This window comes from Eubalaena glacialis, chromosome 19 (assembly GCF_028564815.1).
Source record: "Eubalaena glacialis isolate mEubGla1 chromosome 19, mEubGla1.1.hap2.+ XY, whole genome shotgun sequence".
NCBI lineage: Eukaryota > Metazoa > Chordata > Mammalia > Artiodactyla > Balaenidae > Eubalaena > Eubalaena glacialis.
In genome coordinates this window covers 3,433,132-3,459,166 of record NC_083734.1, presented here as the reverse complement: position 1 = coordinate 3,459,166, position 26,035 = coordinate 3,433,132, and the positions used below count along the sequence as shown (strand labels likewise).

Genomic DNA, 26,035 nt, shown 5'->3' with positions numbered 1-26,035 from the left:
TGCCCACTGAGGATGGCGGTGGTGACTCCCTGTGGGAGACTGAATGGCAATGACCTGAAAGTATTTCACACGTAGGATATCGTGTTGATAGAAAAGTCATTGACAGGCATCTTGAAATCTGAAGAATAATGACATGGCATAATGAGCCATGTGATAAAATCATCTCTGTGCTCCTGGGAGTCTTTGAGAGTCAATCTGTAACACCAAAAGAGGAAAAAAGGTGTCATAGGTAGATTTTCTGAAATTTGTAAAAGGAGGTTTTTAAATACCGCAGTTGAGCAGTGTTCTGGAAGTGGCAGTCGGGAGCAGGAAGGGTTTAGATTCTTCCTCCTTCCTCTGTGTGTAGAAGGAGGCCTCTCCAGAAGAGGTCCCCCTTCTGGAGAGGACCCCTTCTGGAGAGGCCAGCTGTCTTAAGGAAGAAGCTAGATTGTAGTTCTGGGGAGGTGGTAAAAGACTGTGAGATGCTATCGGAAGTTGAGGAAGATTTTACTCTATTCTGAGCAAAGGCATGAAAATGCTGGGTGTGCTGAGGGCAGCCCGGGTGCAGACCGTGTGGGCAAAGGTACACCTGGGCTGGTCGGCCGCGTGCTGCGGGGGAGCTGGAGTCCGGTCCTATTCGGTTAGGCTGTTTGATTTCGTAATTAAAACACCACAATTTCATTTCACTTTTCTCAGGTTTAGCAAATGAGACATCAGAGTTAAAAGGGTCCATAATCTTATTCTCTTCCAGTCTTTGTTTATATACATATTTACGATTACAGAGTTGTAATTACAGTTTAGGCATATTTGAGTGTTTTACTTTTTAGTTGATTATATCCATAATATTTTCCTAAATCTCTTCAGTCTTGATAATGGCCATGGCTGTCTACTCTTCCAGTAAATGAATGTTTCCCCAAAAGAGTAAAAGCATAAAGAGGTTTCTTGTAGTATTATCCATAATGATGAAAAATTTGGGAACATATTAAGGATCTAATACCGGGGGGATGGTTTGACAAATTATCAAATTTCAAGTAGAATTGAAATGTGTAAGTGACAGATTAGATGTGGGAATTACAAAAAGAGAGTACCAACCTCAGCTTTCTAAGTGGAATCTTAACATTGTCACCTGTCTGATGGACCCAGACACTATGAACATTTGTGTGTGTTTATATGTGTGTGTGACCTTTTAAGCAATACATATAGACTACATTAAAGAGCATTAGGCTCATTTTTAATACATGACCCCTAGTTACATTGTAGATGGTGAATAAGTTAATCATAAATTTGTTGCATAGATATTTATTATTCATCATTATGATTTGAGGAGCTGTTTGTTTTACTTTCCAATTTTACAAATGATGGTTCATTCTAGCAGCAAATTGCCCGACCCTCACAAGAAGAAAAAGTAGAAGAAAAAGAAGAAGATAAGGCAGAAAAAACAGAAAAAAAAGAGGAGGAAAAGAAAGATGAAGAAGAAAAAGATGAAAAGGAGGACTCTAAGTGAGTTAAATGGTTAAATGTTGTAGTTATTTTTAAATAATGAGATTGAATCTATTGAAGGTATAAAATTTTAGATAAAAGAATCAATGGGATGTGTGCTTTGATCACCTAATAGTTATTTGACATAATTAAGGAGTGGAATATTCCAGTAAGTATAACTTTTGGCTTGATGGACTTATTTGCCAGACATGACATACTCTGTTTCAGAAGGGATGAGCTACAATAATATACACCATCACTGAGATACACTGAGTATAATTTAATCTTTGATTTGGAAGAACCTCAGGATCTTTTGTTTTGAACCTCAGGTAGTGTACATTAGTGTAACAATGCTGCTAAATGGTTTTCATTTATATAACACCTTCTCTTCCAGCTTTATGGATTTTATTTTTCATATAAAATAGACTTCCTGTTTTGTTTTGTTTTTTTAATTTATTTTTGGCTGCACTGGGTCTTCGTTGCTGCGCGCGGACTTTCTCTAGTTGCGGCGAGTGGACTTTCTCTAGTTGCGGCGAGCGGGGGCTACTCTTCGTTTTCGGCGTGCGGGCTTCTCATTGCGGTGGCTTCTCTTATTGCGCAGCATGGGCTCTAGGCACGTGGGCTTCAGTAGTTGTGGCATGTGGGCTCAGAAGTTGTGGCTCGCGGGCTCTAGAGTGCAGGCTTAGTAGTTGTGGCGCATGGGCTTACTTGCTCCGCGGCATGTGGGATCTTTCCGGAGCAGGGCTCAAACCCGTGTCCCCTGCATTGGCAGGTGGATTCTTAACCACTGTGCCACCAGGGAAGTCCAGATTTCCTGGTTTGTTTGTGGTTACTGTTGCTGTTTTCCTGGTTATAAAAATTAGTCTTGTTCCTTACAGCAAATCAGGAAGAGAGAGCAAAATATAAAGAAAATTAACCTGTGATTCTGCCACTCAGAGACATCTATCGTTGACATCTTTATGTACATGTTTTGGCAGGGTTGGGTGCGGGGAGGCCCTTAGCAGCTGTTTTGTTTGTTTTTCCTCCAAGGATCAGCTTTATTGAGGCATAATTTTACATAGACTAAATTTCACCAGTTTTTAAGCATATACGTTGATATATTTTGACAGTTGTATGCACTGGTGTACCTGTTGCCGCACTTGTGACTCAGAACATTTCCGTCACCCCAAGAAAGTTCCCCTGTGCTCCTTTGCAGTAGTTTCCCTCCCCCCATTCCCAGCCCCTGGTAACTACTAATTTGTTTTGCCTTTCCTGTAATTTCATATAAATGGAATCGTACAGTATGTAATCTCCTGTTGTGTGGCTGCTTTTACTTAATAAGTGTGAGTTCCATACAGGTTGTTGCTTGTGTGAGTAGTTTGTTTCTTTTTAATATTTATTGTTATTTCTATAATCCTCTTGGAAATACTGAAGGTTTATCTAATTTTGAGGCAGCTAAAGCAGCCTAAATCACTTGCCATGTTTTTTAAAGAGTTGGATACTCATGCCATTCTAATTTTGTGCTGTAGGAAGATGATATCTATAAAATTTTTTTTTTTTTTTGTTATTCAGGTAAAACGTTTATCCTCCCACGTGGTCAGTGGTTCTGCTCATATGTTACTGCCATATCTTGTTTTTACTTTGTTCTTAAAATCCCTAGTTTATTTAACAAGCGCTCATTTATTACTGCTGTGAGCTAGGTCTTATGGAGGATGCAGAAATACGTGAGATACGTACTCTTCCCAGGTAGTTTATGATCTAGTAGGAAAAATTAGGCAAGATACAAGTACTCTTTAAGGAAAAGAAAAAAGCCTGGAAGGAATGAGCAGAGTCAATAAAGTATGCTGGGAGATTGAGAAGAGGTTGAGGTTTCCTTCTGCCTGGATAGTTTAGAGGACTTCTTGCAGGAGCTAGTGGTCAGTGTGGGTAGAACAGAGGGAGTAGTGTGAATGGACAGGCCTCTTTGGGAAATGGCAGATAGTGGTTTCATTAGATTGGAACGTAGGACGCCTCAAGAAGAAAAGCGGAAGGAGGTTGGGGTTCAGTTAGGTAAAGCCTTAATGAAAGCTAAAGCGTAGCCTTCACTCAGGAGGCTGCATGGCTCTGTTTGGGAATAGGTAGGATTAGAATGGAGGAAATGGATTATTGCCAAAGCTGTTGTGCTAGAATATGGGTCCATGAGCAGTATAGAATGGATGGAGATGGAGGAGTCAGGAAGGCTGTTGTAAGAGACTGCGACTGGGCTACTGAGGCACTGAACACGCGCAGAGGTAACAGAGACAGAGGTGGTGGAATTGGTGGGAGAAACATCAGTGAGTGGAAAGGACCAAAACGAGGCACTAGTTCCCATACAAGTAACGCACACGGGGAAGAGCTGAAGGTGAAGTCAGATCTGTAAACTGAGTGGTCGTGAGCGTGCTGGTGCTGTTAACAGCTGCTGGTCAGGGGACCAGGGAGCAGGAAGCAGGGTGGGGAGGGTGAGCGTGCTTTGGGGCGGGTTGAGTTTGTATTGATGGGAAGCCCAAGCGGTTATTCCAAGTAACTGGGAGGTTGGGAAGTTTTATTCAATTTCTATTTAAAGAATTTTCAAGGCTGTAAGCTTTTTGGTGTATGTATACTTTTAAATCACACAAAATGTTCTTTTGCTGTTGTTTCTAGAGAAAACACCAAGGAAAAGGATAAGACAGAAAGTACCGCAGAAGAAACTGAGGAGAGAGAGCAGGCCACGCCCCGGGGCCGAAAGACCGCCAACAGTCAGGGCCGCCGAAAGGGCCGGGTCACCAGGTCCATGACCAGTGAGGCTGCGGCTGCCAGCGCTGCGGCTGCTGCAGCCACCGAGGAGCCACCCCCACCTCTGCCACCGCCGCCAGAACCCAGTGAGTGGACGAGATTGGAGCGAACGGGCCAGAATTTTGTTTGGGATTCTGTTTCAGTGCTGGGATGAGGCAGGAGGGACCTCTGATATTGATGGCCTAGAAATGCTGATCTGAAATTCTGGCCTTTAAATTTTTTTTTTTTTTTAATAAATTTATGTATTTTATTTAGTTTTGGCTGCGTTGGGTCTTCGTTGCTGCGTGCGGGCTTTCTCTAGTTGCGGCGAGTGGGGGCTACTCTTGGTTGCGGTGCGCGGACTTCTCATTGCAGTGGCTTCTCTCGTTGCGGAGCACGAGCTCTAGGCTCACGGGCTTCAGTAGTTGTGGCGCGTGGGCTTCAGTAGTTGTGGCTCGTGGGCTCTAGAGCGCAGGCTCAGTAGTTGTGGCGCACGGGTTTAGTTGCTCTGCGGCATGTGGGATTTTCCCAGACCAGGGCTTGAACCCGTGTCCCCTGCATTGGCAGGCGGATTCTCAACCACTGCACCACCAGGGAAACCCTAAATTTGTTAGACCTTAATATCAAAGTCTTTCGAAAAAGAACATGAGCCCCAACCTTACTACCTAATACAGCTGTTTTTCTTTTTCCTTAGTTGTAATCCTAGAGTGCTTGCCACCTTGTTTCCTGATATTCTAACTGGGCACATGTCATGAACGTTTTCTACTTTCTAAGTGATCTTCATTTTCACTTTCAGTGGCTGTGAGATGTTGGCCATCTCCTCCCGCCTTTAAAACTAATATGGATAGCACTTTAATGAAAAAAAAAATCTTTATTCCCATAGCATTTTCTTTCTGTTAAATTAGTTTTCATGGAAATAAATTCTTAGACAAGGGAATACTGGGTCTAAGAGTACAGGCATTTTTCTCTTTCTTATTAAGGACTGTCTTCAGTAGTTTATAAAGGGATCATATTAATGATGAGTACCATCATTGGTGGTTCAGTGGTACCAAGTTTATCATAACATGAAGTCTGAAAGAAATCGCAAGTTTTTTTGTTTTTTTTAAAAATTAATTAATTTATTTTTGGCTGTGTTGAGTCTTCGTTTCTGTGCGAGGGCTTTCTCTAGTTGCGGCAAGCAGGGGCCACTCTTCATCGCGGTGCGTGGGCCTTTCACCGTCGCGGCCTCTCTTGTTGCGGGGCACAGGCTCCAGATGCGCAGGCTCAGTAGTTGTGGCGCACGGGCCCAGTTGCTCCGCGGCATGTGGGATCTTCCCAGACCAGGGCTCGAACCCGTGTCCCCTGCATTGGCAGGCAGACTCTCAACCACTGCGCCACCAGGGAAGCCCAAATCGCAAGTTTTGGAAATAACAGGAATGAAGTGAAGGAAACAATTGGACAAGCAGATGGGGGCAGATCATGGTGGGCTTTGTTTGAACTATATACTGCTTTGCTTACAAAGTAGGGAGCTTACAGAGGTTTTTAAACAGAGGAGTGTTGTGATTAGATTGGTGTCTTAGAAAGATAACTCTGGTGACAGTGTGGAGGAGGTGTGTTTGGGGTAAGGGCTAGAGGCTGAGGGACCGGCTAGAAGGGCATCATTATGCATTCAGTGGTCCAGGCAGCGAGGGGGTGTATTCAGGAGACTAGAATTGACATACATCATTGCATGTGAGTGGTAGATGGATGGGAAAATTTAAAAATTAGTCTAAGGCTTCAAAAATTAGTCTGAAGATCCTGATAATAATTAGAGTGACTGGGTGGATGGTAGTAATGTTAATTGAGAAGGAGAATATAGCAGGAGCTCATTTTAGGCCTGAGAGTCTCAGTTTTCTAAAGTAAAGGAGAAAGTGTTCAGTTTGTGATCCATCTGTTTGCTAGATTTCAGGCACTGAGATTGAACACAGGGACTTCCAGGAGTTCGGGGGGGGATGGGGGTTCAGAGAACAGGAGAGGACTGTGCCTGCCTGGGCAGGAAGCAGAAGGGCGACTGCTTCTTTTGACACTTCAGGAGAGAAGGGATGGAGCTCTAGGAAGTGGGGAGGCACCGCATTCAAACACGTGGACATGGATGGAATGTTAAAGAACGTTGAGGAAGACCATGGCGCTGAGGAGTGTGGGATTTTCCCCTCTATTACAGTAGAGGAGAGGCTGATACCATCCTATTTCCATAGTTTCTTTCACCTAATGCTTTAAAGTGGCTTTATGTCAGATAAATATTTAGGCTATAGATTATACGGTTGGTGCCATATAATCTGTGAATGAAGGACTTCATTTTTCTCTGGCTTATTGGGTTCTGTCTTTATTTCAGTTTCTACAGAACCTGTAGAAACCTCTCGATGGACAGAAGAAGAAATGGAAGTTGCTAAAAAAGGTAAATGATAGTAGTTCAGGTTCTTCAGGTTTGTTTTTCTTTGTTTGTTTGTTTTTAGGGTTATTGGTAATGAGTGAGATGGAACTAATTTCTTTTTAATTGAAAAAAAAAAGTTCGTTCTTCCACAATGGTAAGTAGAATTTAGAAGTACACTTAAGAGTTCTTTTTGATGGTGTGGTTCCCTGTAAGGTGCCCCAGTGTGCCTTGTTTTAGAGGCCCACTTTTGAGGAATTTTTCTCTCTCATTTTGTTTTGAATGTCTTATTAGAGAGCAAGTAAGCTACTTTCAGTTTTCCAGAATAGTTATGATTACATGCTATTAAAGTTTTGGAAGGTATTTGATATAAAAAGTCTCTTATTTAAAAGTTGCATTTAATAGAATGGTAAATACTTTCTCAGTTTGCATTTAGTAAGGCTAAGTTTGATATAAAATGATTCAGAGGAGAGAGCATGGACTTTGTAGCCAGACAGATGAAGGTTTGAATTCTGCCTCTGACACTTTCCTAGCTGTGTGGCCTTCATCTTACTCTGGAACTTTACGGATCTTGTGTTCTTCTGTTGTTTCTTATAAATGTCATACAGTTTGAGATTGAACTAAAATTTCTAAAAGGATAGGTAATTGAATTGGTTTATAAATAAAAAATTATTTTTCAAGTAAACTAATTTTGAGAAAGATTAGCCAGCTCTTTTGGGGGTTAAGGATTTACCCTGTAGTTCTAAAGAGAAATTATTGCAAATAGCTTGAACTTTTATTGACACATTTCAGATTTATTTTCTGTTTAGCTGGTAATGAGTAATGCATTTAAGAATCATATAAACCAAGCTTACCAAAAATACAGCAGTTTAGAACGTTCTGTCTTCAGAATATTTTTGTTTGAAGTTTATTGCCATGGTTAGCACATCTGTGACTGTCATGCTTCCGTGTATTACTGTCATCTGACCATCCCAGCGTCACAGTGGAGTAGGTAGGTGTCAGCTCTGCCGCAGCGTGCTTTTGTCAGGTGCACGTCCTAGCACATGACTGCTCAGGCCCCACTCCTTCCAGCTTTTAGTCATACGTCAGCAGGATCTGGAGGTGATCTTCCAGTTATCATTGTGAAGGAAGCTACTGGTGTTAACCTTGAAAAATTGATGTTTTCCCATGAATTAATGAATTTGTACTAGAAATTCCTGCTTGGATACACCTATGTCTAAAATATCTCTCTGTATTTATGCATTTATATATCCATACTCGTTGCACATACGTATCTGTGTGCATACGTGCATCATTTGTTGGAAGAAATGTCAGATTGCATAGGTTCCTGTGATGTATTGTATTACAACAGGTCTAAAAGAAAAAAAAACTGGTTAATATTTTTGAGGGCATCCTTGATTGGGAATGGACTGAAGACATGCTGATTATAAATGGCACCTTAAGTATATCTTTACTTTGTGTTAATCACTTACATTTGATTACCTTATTAACTTTGTATTGATATACTGTTTCCAAAGATTTAGAAGTACTGTACCTAATGACTCATTTTACAGTGTTTGGGCTCTTACTGTGTGTCCAGCATTGTCCTAGTACTCTGGGAGATATATAACAAGGATAAGGTTGAGTCCTTCCATTAATGAGCATGTTTTAACTTTGGGTAGAAAAATAGAGCTGTTAAGGAGTTTTGTGTGAATCTCATTTCAGCAAGCATTGAAGTATATCAATAAATAATTGAAAAAACACTTTTAGTGTTAACGATTGTGAATGCAATGGAGTAAGTTGATTTTATTATTTTTCTTGTTTGCTTTATCAGGTGACTACTCAGTTAATGTTTGGTCTGTTTTTAAAATACAGGTCTAGTAGAACATGGTCGTAACTGGGCAGCAATTGCCAAAATGGTGGGAACTAAAAGTGAAGCCCAATGTAAAAACTTCTATTTTAACTATAAGAGACGACACAATCTTGACAACCTCTTGCAGCAGCATAAACAGAAAGTGAGTATATCAGGGGTGGTGAGTCTTTTACTTACTGTTTTTTACTTAGTTTTTTTTTTGAGCTTCAAAGATTGGTTTTGAAGGAAACTTTTTTGTATCTTGTATTTTTTTTTTTTTTTTAACATCTTTACTGGAGTATAATTGCTTTACAGTGTTGTGTTAGTTTCTGCTGTATAACAAAGTGAATCAGCGTATCTTGTATTTTTATTTGCATTTACCTGTAAAGGGAAATGCTAGTTTCTTGGCACAAGTTGACGATTTGTTTATTTACTGCTAAGGAGTAAAATTTCTGTTAGTACTAATGGCAATTCAGTACTTTTGAGTTTCTGTGGGCTGGATTTGAAAAATATAAGCATTTTGGAGTTTGAATTGAAAACTCTAGTTCTGTTTACCATGTTGATTGAGTTGATTTGGCATATTAAAAAACATTTTCTCAGAGAGAAAGATTCCATGGGGTAAAAACTAAAAACCGGCAAGTTTTGAAAATTATTGAAAGATTATTAGAGATTATTGAAAATTCCTTAACCAGGAAGTTCCAGTGTTCTCAGAGTTCACAGAGCTCTTTGAGGGTTCCATGAAGTCAAAGCTATTTTCATAAAAATATTCAGACGTTTCCTTTTTCCACTGTCCGGACGTTTGCATCCATGGTGTCAAAGCAGCTGTGAGTGAGAGTGCTGGGGCCTTAGCACAAAGGGCACCACCGCGCTCAGCATCCTCCTCATCTCCAAGCAGTTGCAGCTTTGTTTCGTAAATGGCCATTTCCCTTAAGAATGCCCTTGATGAAGCCACTAAAAATTGGCTTTGGTAAATCTTGAGCCTCACGGGCCCTCTGCTCGGTCCCGGTGAGCATCGGGTCTCAGGGAAGGCGCTCTTGCGTCGTTTGAGTTCCAAGCTGAACTAGCCCCCCCTTTTCCATGGAATGTTATTTTTTTTTTTTTTTTTTTTTATAAATTTATTTATTTATTTATTTATTTATGGCTGTGTTGGGTCTTCGTTTCTGTGCGAGGTCTTTCTCTAGTTGCGGCAAGTGGGGGCCACTCTTCATCGCGGTGCGCGGGCCTCTCACCGTCGCGGCCTCTCCTGTTGCGGAGCACAGGCTCCAGACGCGCAGGCTCAGTAGCTGTGGCTTACGGGCCCAGCTGCTCCGCGGCATGCGGGATCCTCCCAGACCAGGGCTCGAACCCGTGTCCCCTGCATTAGCAGGCGGATTCTCAACCACTGCGCCACCAGGGAAGCCCGAATGTTATTTTTAATGAAAAGAATGACAGAACAGATATGGTTTTTCAGACCTGAATATTTTGCAGACATCTTCTCGAAGATGAATGAGCCTGTCTTGAAAGAAAACAGCCATTAGTATTTGTTGCCACTTTTAAATTTCCAGCTTTCAGGCAAAAACTAGAATTTTGGAAAGTGTGTATCTCTCACCATGAGATTAACATCTTCACAATACTCAGACTTTTCTGATGAGATTAGTGGTAATAATAACTAATGTGATATTTTGATATATAATGAAATGTATCCAAATTTTAAAAATCTCTGTAACTCATTTTCCAAGTGACCAACTCATGATGTCACAATGTATGTTGTGTATGGATAAAAGATCCATAAAATGTTCTTTAATACACCAAAGTACAAGATAGAGGAATGCATTTTAATAGAGTACCAAAAATGTATCGATACGTTTCAGATTTCACATTGCAACTAACCTTGAGTAGAGCATTTTATCCTTTTTAAAAAGATTTCAGGAAAACATGACAAAATGTCTAGTACCTTTTAAAACTCAGTGGAAGATTTATAGGTGTTACATTTCGGTTTAAAACGAATACTCTCATATAATGAAGAAGGGGTCTGGAGGTACAGTAGCTCACTGCGTGTGAAGAGAGGGATGTCGCAGTCATGGTAAATTGCTGTCTCTTCTGCAGCCGTCCAGGACAGCGCCCCACAGAATGGGTGGATGCTGCCAGAGGAGGGTACAGATTGGGCACTGAGAAAACCCATAGAGTAGCTATTAGCTAATGCTCAAAAATAGAGCATTCATGGAACCTTCTGAAGGCTTCTTAGAAAATGTAGCCAGAGGAGTCTTCCCTTGTGTTCTTGCTCAGAACATAAGGATGGATTTTTTTTTTGGTCTTCAGAATTTCATCTAGTTCTATTACTCTGATGTCAGAAAATGGATTTTTCTCTTGACTTAATTAATGCTTTAGGTTGGATCCTAAATAGTATATTCATATCTAAACTAAGAATAAGAAGAAATAAGAATAAGAATATTGGTAATTTTTCACAGTTGGTATGGTAGTGGGAATCTGTTACCTATTACTTCTGAGGAATCTCTCCCTGGGAGAGGCTGGCAGCTGATGCCTGGTGATGTGCAGGGTCTGTAGGAGGCACAGAACAGAGGACTGCCAGGGCCGGGACCCTATAGATAGTACAGTAAATGGCTAATGTCTTACATTTATGTATGTAAACACATACTCTTACAGACAAGTGACCCCAGTAGAAGAATGAACAATTTTACATAAACGTGTAGTTTGCAGAAGGGAAAATCCTATTAAAAAAAAAAAAAAAGGAATTTGTTCTCATTAATAGTAAAAGAAATTCAGTAACAACAGCGATGAGTTGTTGCCTATGAAATCAGATAATCCTTAACGCTAGTGAGGGAAGGCTATTGCAGCATTATTAGCAACCTCAATGCCTTGAAACAGGAAAATTTGAAATATATATTGGTAGAGTGTTGTAATGGAATCATTAATAAAAGTAGTAACCTTGAAGCATTTGTAAAGTAGGTGTGTGTGTAGTTCATGATTATATTGTTAAAAAAAGGTGGGATATATAACTACATAGGGCCATCCTGTTTTGTTTACATGTGTACATAAACATTTATATACACGTATATGCATGTAAAAGACTGAAAGGAAATGCAGCAGTATACTTAGAATCTCTGGCTGCTAGAATTATGAGCAGTTCTTATTTTTCTTAACGTAATTTTCTGTCTTCCACATTCCAACACGTTATTTTTATTAGAAAATAAATATATGAAAAGAAAAAGCAGGAGTTTTGTGGGTTTTGGCTATTTGTACATGTGTAGTGATGAGTAGTTCCAGAAACGGCTCGGATGTAACTTTTGATCAGTTTGATGAAAGCCATCCATCCACCTGCACAAAAGGCCCGTTAGTGGATCCGCGAGGTGCCTGCACTCCAGCCAGAGTGCTTGTCGGACACGCAGCCTGCTGGTCTGGTGTGTGCGTGCCAGTGTTCTGCCTCACCTCAGGTGTGAGAAGGTTTGTTTCTTTCCTTTTAGTTACTTAAATCCCAAATAGCAATATTTTTTACTCCTTTAGGCCTCACGAAAGCCTCGTGAAGAGCGAGATGTGTCTCAGTGTGAAAGTGTAGCTTCTACCGTTTCTGCTCAGGAGGACGAGGACATCGAAGCCTCCAACGAAGAGGAAAATCCCGAGGACAGTGAAGGTATCTCAGATCTTCCATCTGGTTGTGGCTTCTGCTGGCCCAGATGCGTGACGTGTACCTTAGTCATTTGACTATCTAGGAATTGCTTCATTAAGGAAACGTGAACACAATGTATTTATTCATTCACTCAACACATATTTATTTATGTAGCTCCTAAGACGGCCCAGGTGCTACACCCAAAAGATCTTGAAGATGGTGGTCCTGCCTCAGACACTAAGTGCCGACATCAATAAAATGTCTGTGTGTCTGGATCATTGCCACACGTATTGGTTCAGTCGGTATAATCAGTTACATTTCCCTCTTTATTTTATTCCATTGACCTTGATTTATTTCAGTGTTTACAAAGCTTACACATGTCATATTGATGTTTTCACGTAAAAAGTATTAATGACCCAGAGGCACTGGCAGAAAAAAACGTCAGCCCAAAAAACTTAATAAAATCCTTTTTGTCACTTGAACAAATTAATGACAACTTCCTGGAAAAGTAAATATTTTCTTGATTTTTTTCCTAATTAAAAAAGGTACCTAATTTATTTCAGTTTACATTACTTTCAAAGTTTCCTTGGATTTCTTTTGTAAACTGTCCTTTTGTGAAGTGGGGATTTTCACAGTGATTTCAGTAGCTCTTTATATATTATATCTTAAACATGTTCATGTTTTTATGTATGCAAATATTCCCTCCATCTCATTTGCTTTTTGTTTTGTTTTATCTTTAAATTACCAGAGTTTAAACTTTGCAGGTAATTAGAGCTATTTACATTTTCCTTTGTAGGCTCTTATATTTTAAGCTTAAGAGGTTCTACACCTTCCAGGAGTTTCAGGTTTTGTTTTATTATTTTTTTTCTACAAGTTGTCGTTACTGGGTTTTCAACTTAAAATTTGTCTTGAAATGGGTTTTGGCTTTGAACAGTAAACTTTATTCTGTGAGGTTTTGTGAAAAATGAGGCAGCTGTTACAAAAGTAAAGAGACTGTTGGAGCAGGCGCACCCTGGGGTAGAATGAGGGTCCTGCAGACAGTTGGCGGGGAGGGTGTGTCTGGCACTTCGAAAGAGGTCCTCAGAGTTTGTTAATAGGTTTGTAGCTGGTAGCCAGTATTCCCTGGGTTATAAATGTACATGAAGCCTGTATTTCGCAGACTGGGTGGCTTAAACAATAGAAATTTATCTTTTGGATTAGGGCCCCACTCTTATGACCTCATTTAACCTTAATTACCTCCTTAAGGTCATTATCTCCAAATACAGTCACATTGAGGGTTAGGGCTTTAACATAAATTTTGGGGGCGGGGGGGACACAATTCAGTTCATAAGAAGGGCTAAGCCTATTTGTCATATACGTGTTTATTTCAGAACAGAGAAGCCTATCCATGCATGGGCTAACAGATTCCTAAAAACTGAGCACCAGAAAGTGACTTTTTTCCTTCTGTTTCCCTCCTGTTACTTTGTCTTAGTGTGAAGCTTTTTTCAAATTGTCAGATAAGGTGATTAAGGTTAAGTGAGGTATTAAAATCATGTTTCCGTCGGCTCTAGTGTGGGGTAGCACGGTCACGTCATGGCCATTCATACATATGCTTGTGTCGTGACATCTAGAATAGTTTCCTATTAATAGGAAATGAACTTGCCCCTAGAATTGTAGGATCTTTATTTCCTTTGACTTAATTTCATTTGGAAAGTGCCAGAGAAAAGAAAGTACAGTGCGGTGTCCATGAGCTATGCCCCGTCTTACTGCCCAGCTTCCGGAGACCCTGCAGACCTCCTGTTGGTTGTGGGGTCAGGCTCTTGCCCGCGGGAGAGGGGAGGCATCTGCTGAAGGCAGAGCCTCCGTGTCTGGCTTCCTGAGACACGCCTCTAGCCGTGGGAGTGTCTTTTGTGACTAGATGAGTTAAATCAGAAAGACCAAAACCTTACCAGAATTCTGATGTGTTCTTGTTCTCTTGTTCTAAATCATTCCTTACGGTGTTTTGGCGGGGGAAAGAAAAAAAGGCACTCAACATTTGGCTGGTGCTTGGTGAAGCACTGTGCCTTGGAAATATTCCTACTCTTTTGTGGCTGGGAAGAAGAAAATAACTGAAAAAGTGCTTATGTCAGATGATATCATAAAAGTGCTTATGTCAGATGACTAACATGTCCTCCTGTGTTTGGAAGATAAATGACTTGTTCATTTCTCCTTGGGTTTGAGGTTTCCATCACTATATGTATAGAAATGAGGATGAAGTCAGGCTTTTTGTTAGCCTTTCAACATTTTGGTAACATCTTTCACTAATAGTAATTGCTGCTGTATATTGAGACCTTACTACATGTGAGGTGCTCTTCTGAGCTTTTGTCTTTTGACTTTGTTTTTATTTTTGAGACTTGAAGTCTCATCTGAATCCAGGCTCATACATCTAACTGCCTATTGAACATTTCTACTTGGATACCTAAGAGTTAACATCCAAAGCCGACTTGTGTTTCCCCACCACTACAACCTACTTTCCCTCCAGTCTCTCCCTCGGTCAGTAAATGATGCCAGCTCTCTCTCATACCCCACATGTGGGCCATCAGCGAGGGTTGTCAACTTGTCTTTAGATGCATTATTTAGACTCTCGTCACATCCCCCTCCCTCCATTGCTGCCACCCTGCTTCCGAGCCACTGTCATCTCTATTGCAGTGGCCTCTTGATTGGTCTGCTTCCTGCTGTTTGTTCCATTATATTCTTTTCCTCCAAAGAACAGCCAGAGTGAACCTTATAAAATATAAATCAGATCAAGTTTCTCCTGTACTCCAAATCCTCTGATACTTTTCCGCGTCTCATTCAGAATCAAAGCCAGAGACCTGTGGTGATGCGTGAGGACTCCCTGCGGGAACAGACCCTTAGGTTTCTGTGGCCTCTTTGCCGACCCCTTTCTGCCTGCTCGCTCTGTTCTTTGTTGTTGGTGTTATAACTGAGATAAAATTGACATACAACATTATATTAGTTTCAGGTTAACAACATAATCATTCGATATTTGTACATATCATGAAATGATCACAAAAGTCTAGTTAACATTCATCACTGCACAGTTTTTTCTCATGATGAGCATTTTTAATATCTACTCTTAGCAACTTCCAGGTTTATAACACAGCGTAATTAACTGTAGTTAGTATGCTGTATGTCACATCCCCAGGGCTTACTGTTTTATAACTAGGTGCTTGTATCGTTCGCACCTTCATCCACTTTGCCCACCCCTCACTGCCTGCCTCTGACAATCACCAGTCTCTTCTCTGTTTATGCTTTTTTTATTTTAACATTCCACATGTAGGTGAGATCATACAGTATTTGTCCTTCTCTGTCTGACTTATTTCACTTAGCATAATGCCCTCAAGTTCTATCCATGTTGTCAGAAATGGCAAGATATACACACACACACACACACACATTTTCTTTATCCTTTCATCCATTGATAGACACCTAGGTTCCTTCCATATCTTGGCTATTGTAAATAATGCTGCAATGAATGTTGGGGTGCATGTATCTTTTCCAGTTGGTGTTTTTTTTTCCTTCAGATAAATACCCAGAAATAGAATTGCTGGATCATATGGTAGTTCTATTTTTAATTTTTTGAGGAACCTCTGTACTGTTTCCCATAGTGGCTGCACCAATTTCCATTTCCACCAACAGTGCATGAGTGTTCCTTTTTCTCCGCGTTCTCACCAACCTCGTTACTTCTTGTCTTCTTAACAGTGGCCGTTCTGACAGGTGTGAGGTGACTGCTCCCTCTGTTTTGACTGCACTGTGCCCTTTGCTGCTCCTGAGCAGACAGCCCCCACTTGAGGGGCTTTTCCACGTGTTAATCTCTCCACCTGGAATGAGCTTCCCCACTTCCTTTGGGCCTCTTGAAATGTCACATTAGCTCTCTAATGCCTCCTTACCCACTGGGCCCCAATTTTGTTCTTTATTCACTGCGTTTATTACCACCTGACATATCATGTGTTTATTGTTCGTTGTCTGTTTCACACTAGAGTTTCCGCTCCATTAGAGTAATTTCTTTTTCCCACTGCAGTGTCACCAGGACCTCAAACAGCTCCCTGTATGGCGGATGTTAGGTACATATTTACAAATTCACTCTTTCATTCATTCAGAGTTTTTAAATACTATGTTATGCATGAAAAGTATTCTTTCCCATATGGTCATTTAAGTTTTTATTTTTACTGTTTTTTATGTAAAAATAATACATTTATGGCTTCAGAGTTTCCTGTTTTGCTTAAAATATTTCTCCATACCTCCTGAGGTTATTTGTATCTTGTACTAAATTATCTTCTTAGAATTTTAAAAATCTTTATTCCATTTGGAATTATTTTTCTGCATAGTGTAGTTTTTCTTCCAGACAGAGAACCAATTCTGAGAAAGCTAGCTTATTAAATATCATCCTTTACCCAATGATTTAAAGTATCACGTTTGGCATATATTAATTTCTCACACACTTTAGGAGCTATCCCTAGACATTATCTTCTGTACCACTGATTTATTTTGTCTGTCTCTCTGGCAGTTCCTAACACATTGTAATACATTGGCTTCATAGTAAGTTTAAGAATCTGGAGAGGCAAGTCTCTCTCACGCTAATGCTTTTTCTAATTTTCTTGGATTTTCTCAGGGACTTATTTTTTCATATAAATTATAAATTGGTCTATGTAGTTTAAGAAGTTTTCTTACAAACCGCTGGGATTCTCATTGGAGATATGTATATTAATTTTAGGGAGATTTAAAGTTTTATGTTGTCTTCTAGTCTATTTTAAGAAAATAATTGAAAGCTTAATGTTGAAGTGAACATCTCTGTGTAACTATTTATAGCAGTGTCAAGTTGGAAGTAGCCCAAGGATCCACTATTAGAGGAAAGGTGAAGTAAATTTAAAGACACATTCACAGCCATTCATTGACTTCTTACTTCAGTAAATGTTTGAGTCTGCTCTGTGCCAGGCACTCGGCCTTGTGCTTGTCTCTAGGACTTAAATGATAAGCAAAATATATGATCCTTGCCCTTAATGGTATTTACAGCCTGGTGGGAGCAACAGCAGGGAATCAAATAATTGTGAATAAATGTAAAGTTGTAACTGTAATCAGTACATGTGCTGTAAGAGCCATAGTAGCAAAATTCAACTTTGTTAAAGAAATGATAGAAGGCTTTTTTTAAGCATGTGGTATTTGATCTAATATCCAAAGGGGGAAAAGTAGGTGAAAGCCGTTCAGAACGTATGACGTATGTGGTGGGGGACGCATGGGGCATTCACAGAACTGAAAGAAGGCCAGTGATATGGGACACAGAGAATGCAGGGCTCGAGATGAGGCTGGAGGCTTGCAGCAAGGCCACGCTCAGGAGTTTGGAACTTTATCCTGGGAGCAGTGAGGTTCCGTGAGGTGTTCTAAGAGGGAGGGAGGGGGAGACCGTGTGAGTGAGTTTTGGTAAAATTTGGCTTTTAAACTCACTCTGGCCTTGTTGTAGAGAATGATCTGGGGTGGTGGTCAGAAGAGTCGGTTTTGGAGTTGAGTGGCAGTTGTGAAGTTGAACAGAAATGGCTGGATTTGAGGGATATTTTTAGAGAGAAGATCTATGAGACTCATTGAGGCAGGATATGGGGACAAATGAGAGGAGTGTTTAAAAGGTGACTCCTAGGTTCCTGGTTTGTTTGTTGGATACTAAACACTAAAAAAGAACTTGAGTTGGGACTTGGGAGAGTTGAATACCTGTCCAGAGTAGGACATAGTGAATTTGTGATTCCTTTGAGATATCTGGGTAAAGATGTCAAAAAGCATTAAAAGTATATTTATGAAATGTTACAAATGATGGGAAAGACCAGTGTTACAACGATAAATTAAAAAATCTGTGTGATATTGTTCTAGAGCTTTGTTGTCTAATGTGGTAGCCACTAGACACACATGTGGCTATTGAGTTCTTGAAATGTGATTACAGTCTTCCCTCTATCTGAGGGTCCTGCAGTTCAACCAGCTGTGGGTCGAAAATATTCAGAAAAAAATTCCAGAAAGTTCCCAAAAGCAAAATTCCACAGAGTGGCAACTATTTACATAGCATTTACATTGTATTTACAGCTATTTACACAGCATTGGTATTGTATTGTATTACGTATTGCAAGTAATTGTAAGTAATCTATGGATGATTTAAAGGATATGGGAGGATACTTTTGCATAGGTTATATGCACATGCTGCCGTTTTACATCTGGTACCTGAGCATCCGTGGATTTTGGTGTCCGTGGTGGGGGCATGGGGGTTGGTCTGGAGTTAGTCCCCTGCAGACACCAGGGGACGACTGTAGTCCAAATTGAGATGTGCTGGAAATGTGAAATACAATCAGATTTTGAAGACTTAGTACCAAAAAAAGGTAAAACATCTTATTACTAGGTTTCTATATTGGTTACATTTAAAATGATAATATTTTGCACATACTGGGTTAAATAAGATATATTGTTGAAGTTAATTTTATCTGTCTCTCTTTTTACTTTTTTAACATGGCCACCAGAAAAATTAAAATTACAGATGTAATGTGCATTATGTTACTATTGGATGGTGCTGTTCTAGTGTTAGCTCTCCTGGGTAAAAAGAAAAGCACAGAAACAGGCTGGTAGAAATAAACCAGAACGTTATCATTTATGGGAATGTTTTTTGTTTAGTTTTGTTTTTCTATCTTTCTTTGTTTTTCAAATTTCATATGGATTATTTTTAGACATTAAAAGCTTTTACGCTTTCAGTTTCTGAAGGCCAAGACAATTTGATGTTTCCCTTTCATACTCTACTTATGAAAAAACTTTAGTTTTCCCAATGGCTGTAATACTTCAGTGAGGTCATCAAAGGAGGATAATTCATCCTAAACAAGTACTTTCAAGCATGGCTTCTGTCACCACCTGACACGTGTTCATTATCAGATTTTTATGCTGTATCATTATCTTTAAGGTGCTGAAAATAGTTCTGATACAGAAAGTGCTCCTTCTCCTTCACCAGTTGAAGCTGTCAAGCCCGGCGAAGACAGCACTGAAAACGCGCCTCCTCGAGGGACCATGGAGCCTGCGGCCGAACTGGAGGCCACACCCGACGCTGTGCCCAGGGCCTCTCCCTCGCCGGCAGTTCCGAGCACAAAAGCAGCCGAGGATGACAGTGTGGAGACCCAGGCGAACGACAGCATGGCAGTGGACACAGCAGAGCCGATGGATGTGGAGCACGAGGAGCGCGGGGCTGAAGGCATTTCCGCTCTGGACCTCCCCTCGGCCGCCAAGGCTGACGCTGTGGATGTTGAGATGCCAGAAAGCAGTCCCTCCAGAGTTGAAGGGGACCCCAAAGACAGAGACCTGGAGAGAAGCAGCGAGAAGCTGGAGCCTGGAGACGACGACCTAGGGGTGGCCCAGCAGATGAGCGCCCCGAGGCCCGAGCTCCCCTCTGACCACGACTCCAGTGCCACATGCAGTGCCGACGAGGATGTGGACGGGGAACCCGAGAGGCAGCGGTGAGGCTCCCTCCTTGACCACCTCCTCCTCTTTACTCTGTTGGTTGCAGACTGAACCCCAGGGTGGTGCTGGCTACTGAGGTTACTCCTGTAGAAATACTGGCAAGTGAGAGAGTCTGTCTGCTTTTATTTATTTATTTTTAAAATTCTTTATTTATTTATTTATGGCTGCATTGGGTCTTCGTTGCTGCGCGCGGGCTTTCTCTAGTTGCGGCGAGCGGGGGCTACGCGCAGGCTTTCTCTAGTTGCGGTGAGCGGGGGCTACTCTTGGTCGTGGTGTGCGGGTTTCTCATTGTGGTGGCTTCTCTTGATGCGGTGCACGGGCTTCAGTAGTTGTGGCTCACGGGCTCAGTAGTTGTGGCTCGCGGGCTCTAGAGCGCAGGCTCAGTAGTTGTGGCGCACGGGCTTAGTTGCTCTGCAGCATGTGGGGTCTTCCTGGGCCAAGGCTCGAACTCGTGTCCCCTGCATTGGCAGGTGGATTCTTAACCACTGCGCCACCAGGCAAGTCCCTCTGTCTGCTTTTAGTGTTGGGTTCTGATGCTGTTCACCTGATTAAGTAACCGAAAAGAATTGTGTGATCATTATTCTTCAATGAGAAAGATTTTAATTTCTTTCTACATCACTTGTTACATGCGTGCCATATGATGGCAGAGAAGGGGCTGTCAGCTCACAGAGCTGTGGCCTGAGCCACTTCTGTGGCAGAGCCGTGTGACGTGGTGGTGAAAGTGGAGGTGGGGGGCGCCGGCTCCAGCTTTGCCCCCAGACCGAGCAGCCTCAAGCTGGGCCTGCGGGGCCTGCACATGACATGTGAGAGATGCTGAGGGCGAAGATGGGAACTGGAGTGAAAGTGTGTTAGAAAGTGTAATCAAGATTCAACTTAGTGGTCATTATATAACGATCACTTTTTTGTATCAGTTAAAACTGTAGGTTATTCATATTTGCAGTTCAAAATATCAGGTACAATACAAATTACCTTATAAGTACTTTTAGTCAAATTAATAATATGCAAATATAATCTTAATGGTTTTTATAAAAATTACTGTAAAAAATACATATTTTGCAGGAGTAGATGCCAACTTCTTTAATATATTTAATTTCCTGGGTGTTTCCTTTTCCTTGAAAGCAATGGAATCACCTAGAATCATAGTAGAATGTTGGATTGGTGCAAATTCTAGAAGTGAATTAGACTAAAATGTCATTTAACCAGAAACCCAATTCAGCTCTGGTTTTTGTTTTTGTTTTTCTTTTTTTCCCCTTTTTAATAAGAAAGAGGCTCTCAGGAGACAGCCAGATTCTGCTCAGAGCTCAGCTTCCATAGTGCGTCCTGGTGTCACTGTGCTTTCAGTCCATAACCAGTATATTGTGCATCTTACATATTCTAGAATGAGACTTGGTACTAGAATAATATTGAACATAACAGTGATGGTTTCTCCAAAGAGATTTTTATATGGTAGATACTAGAATTTTAATCAACAAGAATTGAAATAATATAAGGCTCCTACTTAACCGTTGGTTTTCAGAAAATTGAAGATTCTAGCCCTCTTTTCTTCTCATGTCACAGTAATCTAGATTTTAATTGTCCCAGGCTTTAGAGTAAACATCAATGGATTCAAGCTGTGTGGTCCCCTTTTAAGCCTGCTTTATTGAAATATCTCAACTAAAATAAGAGTTACCTGTGTTTCGCACTGCTGGTTTCAGTAACTTTTTTTTTTTTATCAGTAACTTATTTATAAATTTATAAATGAAGGAAAAATTATGATGGCAGTAATCTTACAGGAGAGGAGCATGCTAAGAGATGACCATGACAGTAGTTGTGAAATTTTGAAATTCCTTATAAATATATAGTGGTCTCTGGATGATACTCTAAAGTTTACTTCACTTCCAAACTATTAAAATAACTTTCAGTTGTCTTCTATATCTTTAATATTATCTTTATTCTTTGTGTAATATGTAAATTGTTTTCTTTTACACATTCTAATTTTCTTACCAATTTATACCTTTTAAAATGTTCATCTTTCCCCAGTAACTGACAACACTGGGAAATATGGTGGAGCCTGTAAGGTATTGATATAATTTCCCCAGTTCATACGTTGGGTGTCCTAAACTCAAGTGTATGTCCTGAAAATGAGTGAAGCTGCTGGAGTGTGAGATGGCAGAGCTGTAACTGGGGAGCACGGGCTGGGTGGGGAGGACAGCCCTGCAAGTTCAGCCCGCTGTTGCATGGGAGTGCTGCCTCTGCGGTGCCATTTCTTCCCATTTTTCATGAGAAACCAGAAGTCTGGGATTTTGGGTGAAATTCTTGGTTTTAAAATGATGGTGGTTTATTCAAATGTTTTAAACAATACTCTGTGATCCTAGAGAAACATTCTGTTACAGGTAACATAGTTTGTAACCTATGTTAATGATAAATTAGGACCTAACTTTTTATAATGGCCCTTGTTCAGACTGTTCTGTTGGTTAGATGCAGATGATTAAATTCAGGTAAATTTCAACCTATAAAGCAACGTTAGGCTTCTTTACCTAGAAAATTAGCACTGTAGATTTTTTTCCTGACTGTTCAAATATGCAAGGTTAATGTGATGTGTGTGTGTGTGCGTGTGTGTGTGTGTGTGTGTGTGTGTACATGTTAACTTAGAAGGAATTATGGTGATTGTATGTTTAAAGTTTTAAATAAGAATATATTAATTTATCTTTTTAAATTGCATTTGCAGAATGTTTCCTGTGGATTCAAAACCTTCATTGTTAAACCCCACTGGATCTATACTGGTCTCGTCCCCAGTAAAACCAAATCCACTGGACCTGCCACAGCTTCAGCATCGAGCTGCTGTCATCCCGCCCATGGTAAGTTTTCAGTGTGAGTAAGAGGTGTTGAAAACAAAGACCTTTAGAGACATTTCTTCTCTTCTTTAATCAGTGCTTGGTTTTTTAAAAAAATTGTGGTAAAAAATCACATAACATAAAATTTACCGTCTTAGCTCTTTTTAAGTGTTCAGTAGGGTTAAGTATATCCATTTAACCATCACTCTCCTTCCCCCCATTCCCCCAGCCCCTGGTAACCACCTTTCTACTTTCCGTTTTATGAATTTGGCTACTTACATAAGTGGACTCATACAGTAAATATTTGGTTTTTTGTGGCTGGTTTATTTCACTCAGCGTAATGTCCTCAAGATTAATCCATGTTGTAGCACATATCCGATTCTTCTTCCATTTTAACACTGTATGTATAGACCACATTTTATTTATCCATTCATCTGTTGGATACATTGCTTTTTCAAATGGATTCATCGTGATAATTGATTGAAATGGTCATTTCCAATTAAGGAAAAAAGAGAAATATTGTGCTCCAGCCATAAATGTTAGTAAGTTCTGTGTTTGTTTTGTTTTGCTATAAGACAATAGTAGAATAAGTATATAACTGGGTTTTGAATATTTAGAATAAATTATAGAGGTTATGGTTAACTTTAGTATACAGTTCCAAATCTAATTTTATTTACATTTTACCTTATTAATCTCTACGAGTTTGACTCCCTTTTGATCCTGAATTCCAGTCTTGGGTATTGATCTTTTACTTAGTTATGTTCTAGCTCTTGCTTTATTTCAAAGGATAAAAATTTATTTCGTCTCACATGACAATATGTGAAAGTTAAGTGTGTGCTTATGATAAATAGGCTCACCAAAAAAATCATTAAGCATTTGCTCATTCATTGATTCACCCAAATGGACATTTATTGATTGTCTGCCTAGTTCAAGATAACATTTTTAATGCTGTGTGGAATATCATGATCTCTGACTTCAGAAAATTTAGAGATTGGTCTTGATAATAAGACATAGAAAAAAAATCATAATAAAAATTTAAAAGAATTAAAATGTGATGCTCTCTTAGGTTGAAAAATATACTATGGGTGATTCAGAGGAAGGAGAGCTTCCTTCTTAAAGAGACACTTAAAGAAGACTCCATGTAGGAAGTAATGTTTTGGTTGGACCAAAACAGTTCATTTCGCTTTATAGCAAAAGGAAGAAAGCCATGTTTACATATAAGCCAAAGCACAAAGGCAAGAAAATTATTTGTGTATTATGGGTGAAGTGAAAAACCCTACTTATGGCAGCGGAGAAAACTCTGGAAGTCTTTAGATAACAGGTTCGAAAAGAGTCAGATCTCTGCTATTCCCAGGACTCTTTTGTGTTCATGAAGTGATGGACTGAGTTAGGGGATGTTTATTTAATGTTGGACAAAGCAGCTTGGGTTCCTTCATGAAGTGGGAGAGACAGAAAAGAAGCAGAGAAAACAAGCATCTAATTGCAAATTGTGGCGAGTGCTGTGTCCTGTGAAAGAGAGGGAGGGGGTTTGCAGTATGTTTTGGATGGTTAGGGACGGCCTGTCTGAAGAGGTGACGTTTCATTTCCGTCCTGAAGAGAATTGGTATGTTAATGAATTGGTTGTGGGAAGAGAGGAGATGGAGTCCAGGGTGGCTGCCAGGTTTCTGGCTTAAGCTGCTGTGGTTCTGTTTCGTATGATGGAGATCACTGTAGGAGAAGCATTGAGTTTAGCAAATGAAAAGTTCTGTTTTGAATATAAGTTTTGAGGTGCTTTGAGATATCCAAGTGGAGTTGTTAGGTAGGCAGTCTGTGAGTGTGGAACTTGGAGGAAAATGTATTAGAAATAGAAGTTTATGAGCCATTAACATACAGATGACATTTAAATCCATAGAAGTGGGTGTGAGCACCTGTGACAGGGCAGAGAGGAGGGTGGGACCCAAGCCTGAGCCACTAGGGACTCAACATCGTGAGTTAAAAGCAAATGGAAATATTGTGATTTCTGTTTTGATTTCTCTTACCACAACTTTGGGATTTATTTCGTGTTCAGATCTGAAAGTAATTGTTTAGCATTTTAAGCATTATGCTTGAAGATTTGATTAAAAAATGGTAAAATCACTTCAGTCATATTACAGAAAGAAGCATTACTTGCCACAGATGGTAATTACTATTTTGTTGGTCGTTGGCATATTTAGATTTTCTTCTTCCTGTAGGTTTCCTGCACCCCGTGTAACATACCGATCGGCACTCCAGTGAGCGGCTTCGCCCTGTACCAGCGACACATCAAAGCCATGCACGAGTCGGCGCTGCTGGAGGAGCAGCGGCAGAGGCAGGAGCAGGTGGACCTGGAGCGCAGGAGCGCTGCGAGCCCGCGGGGCGCCCCCAGGAGCCCGGGCAGAGAGTGGGAAGGTAGGCGGCGCTGGCGCCACAGAGGGCTTTCCCGGTGGGAGACCAAGCTGCAGTGTCCTGAGCGCTTAGGGACTTGATCTGTGGCGCTCGTCCCTCACAGGTGAAGCGCCTTGACGCTGACCTCGGCTAAGCTAAAGAAGGCCGGGTCACTGACCACAGAGGAATGACAGTAGCATTTTCGGTAGTCTTGTTGGTCATGTGAATTTTCTGATATTCACCTTAATGCTGGATGACTGCATAAAAGCCATGCTTTACGCTACATTCATCGGAGTTTTCAGAGGGAGAATTGTCCTGTCCTCCAAGCAAATCAGGGTAACATTCTAAATCTCTGATATGACAGGGGACAGCTTTGTGTAGCATATAGCCAGTCAGACCTTGACTTACCCCTCGCTCTGGCCATGGGCAAGCCACTTGACCTTCTCAGCTTTAGTTTTCTCATCTGTACAGTGCAAATAATATATCTGTCTGTCTAATCTAGCTATATCTCTGCCTTGCCAGGATTACAACCTGTAAGAAAGAATGAGCATTCAGTATTGTTTTATAAGACATGGCTCAGCATCATTTTATGTACAATACAATAAGTAATAATAGTATATTCGTATATGCATAGTGTAACAGATACCATGAAGGTACTGTTATTGTTGTACGTCACTGTTATTTCAAGTGACAGATTTGAGTTGTGCGTGCTCTTTTTAGTTGGTACATGATACACTTAGTTTCTTTTAAAAAAAGAAAAAAGGGAGCGATTTCTAAATTTTAATAACTTCTTCTGGCATGGTAAGAAAATGGCACACGTATTCTGGTTGATAATGACTTACGGACTATCCAGTATGCTATGCTTAGTGTATAAGACTATTAAAGTCTTCTCTGATTATGATTTCAGTTTCTGTAATGATTCAGAAGACTGTAGCACGTGACATAGATAAGAGCTATTAGCTGTAGAACACCATGCATTTCAAGGGCTATTTAACATGAAAGAGGAACTGTGCTGCTTAACTGACCCTGCCGGCTCCCCGCCCCTGTCACACCAGTAGTGACTTATTAGTTACACGACACACTGGACCTCTTATGTTAGAGTTTCACGTATCAGATTGTTAGTGTTTTAAATATAAATCTTATGCTATTAAAAATGTGAACCAGAGTGATTAATACCCACCAGGGCTGTGTGTATAATAGGTGCTGAATGAATATTTCTTGAATGGAGGTAAAAAAAAGATTGTTAACCTTTGGGCTTTTAGTATATTGCCTCTAGGGAATCCTTAATTCCTAACTCAGTAATTGACATAATGTATACTCAG

At 40.4% G+C, this 26,035-nt stretch overlaps 1 protein-coding gene across 15 annotated transcripts in view; it reads left to right on the top strand.

Moving 5' to 3' along the window:
- NCOR1 (nuclear receptor corepressor 1) overlaps positions 1-26,035 on the top strand; it is a 144,697-nt gene that overhangs the window by 77,982 nt on the left and 40,680 nt on the right. For 9 of the 15 annotated variants that reach the window (XM_061176720.1, XM_061176724.1, XM_061176727.1 and 6 more), the window contains 8 exons: positions 1,352-1,479; positions 4,096-4,313; positions 6,557-6,619; positions 8,447-8,586; positions 11,925-12,051; positions 18,968-19,514; positions 22,226-22,355; positions 24,542-24,737. In XM_061176720.1, coding sequence (XP_061032703.1) covers positions 1,352-1,479; positions 4,096-4,313; positions 6,557-6,619; positions 8,447-8,586; positions 11,925-12,051; positions 18,968-19,514; positions 22,226-22,355; positions 24,542-24,737 — 1,549 coding nt within the window. The remainder of the gene's footprint in view (positions 1-1,351; positions 1,480-4,095; positions 4,314-6,556; positions 6,620-8,446; positions 8,587-11,924; positions 12,052-18,967; positions 19,515-22,225; positions 22,356-24,541; positions 24,738-26,035) is intronic. The other 6 variants (XM_061176726.1, XM_061176732.1, XM_061176725.1 and 3 more) reach the window with 3 other exon arrangements.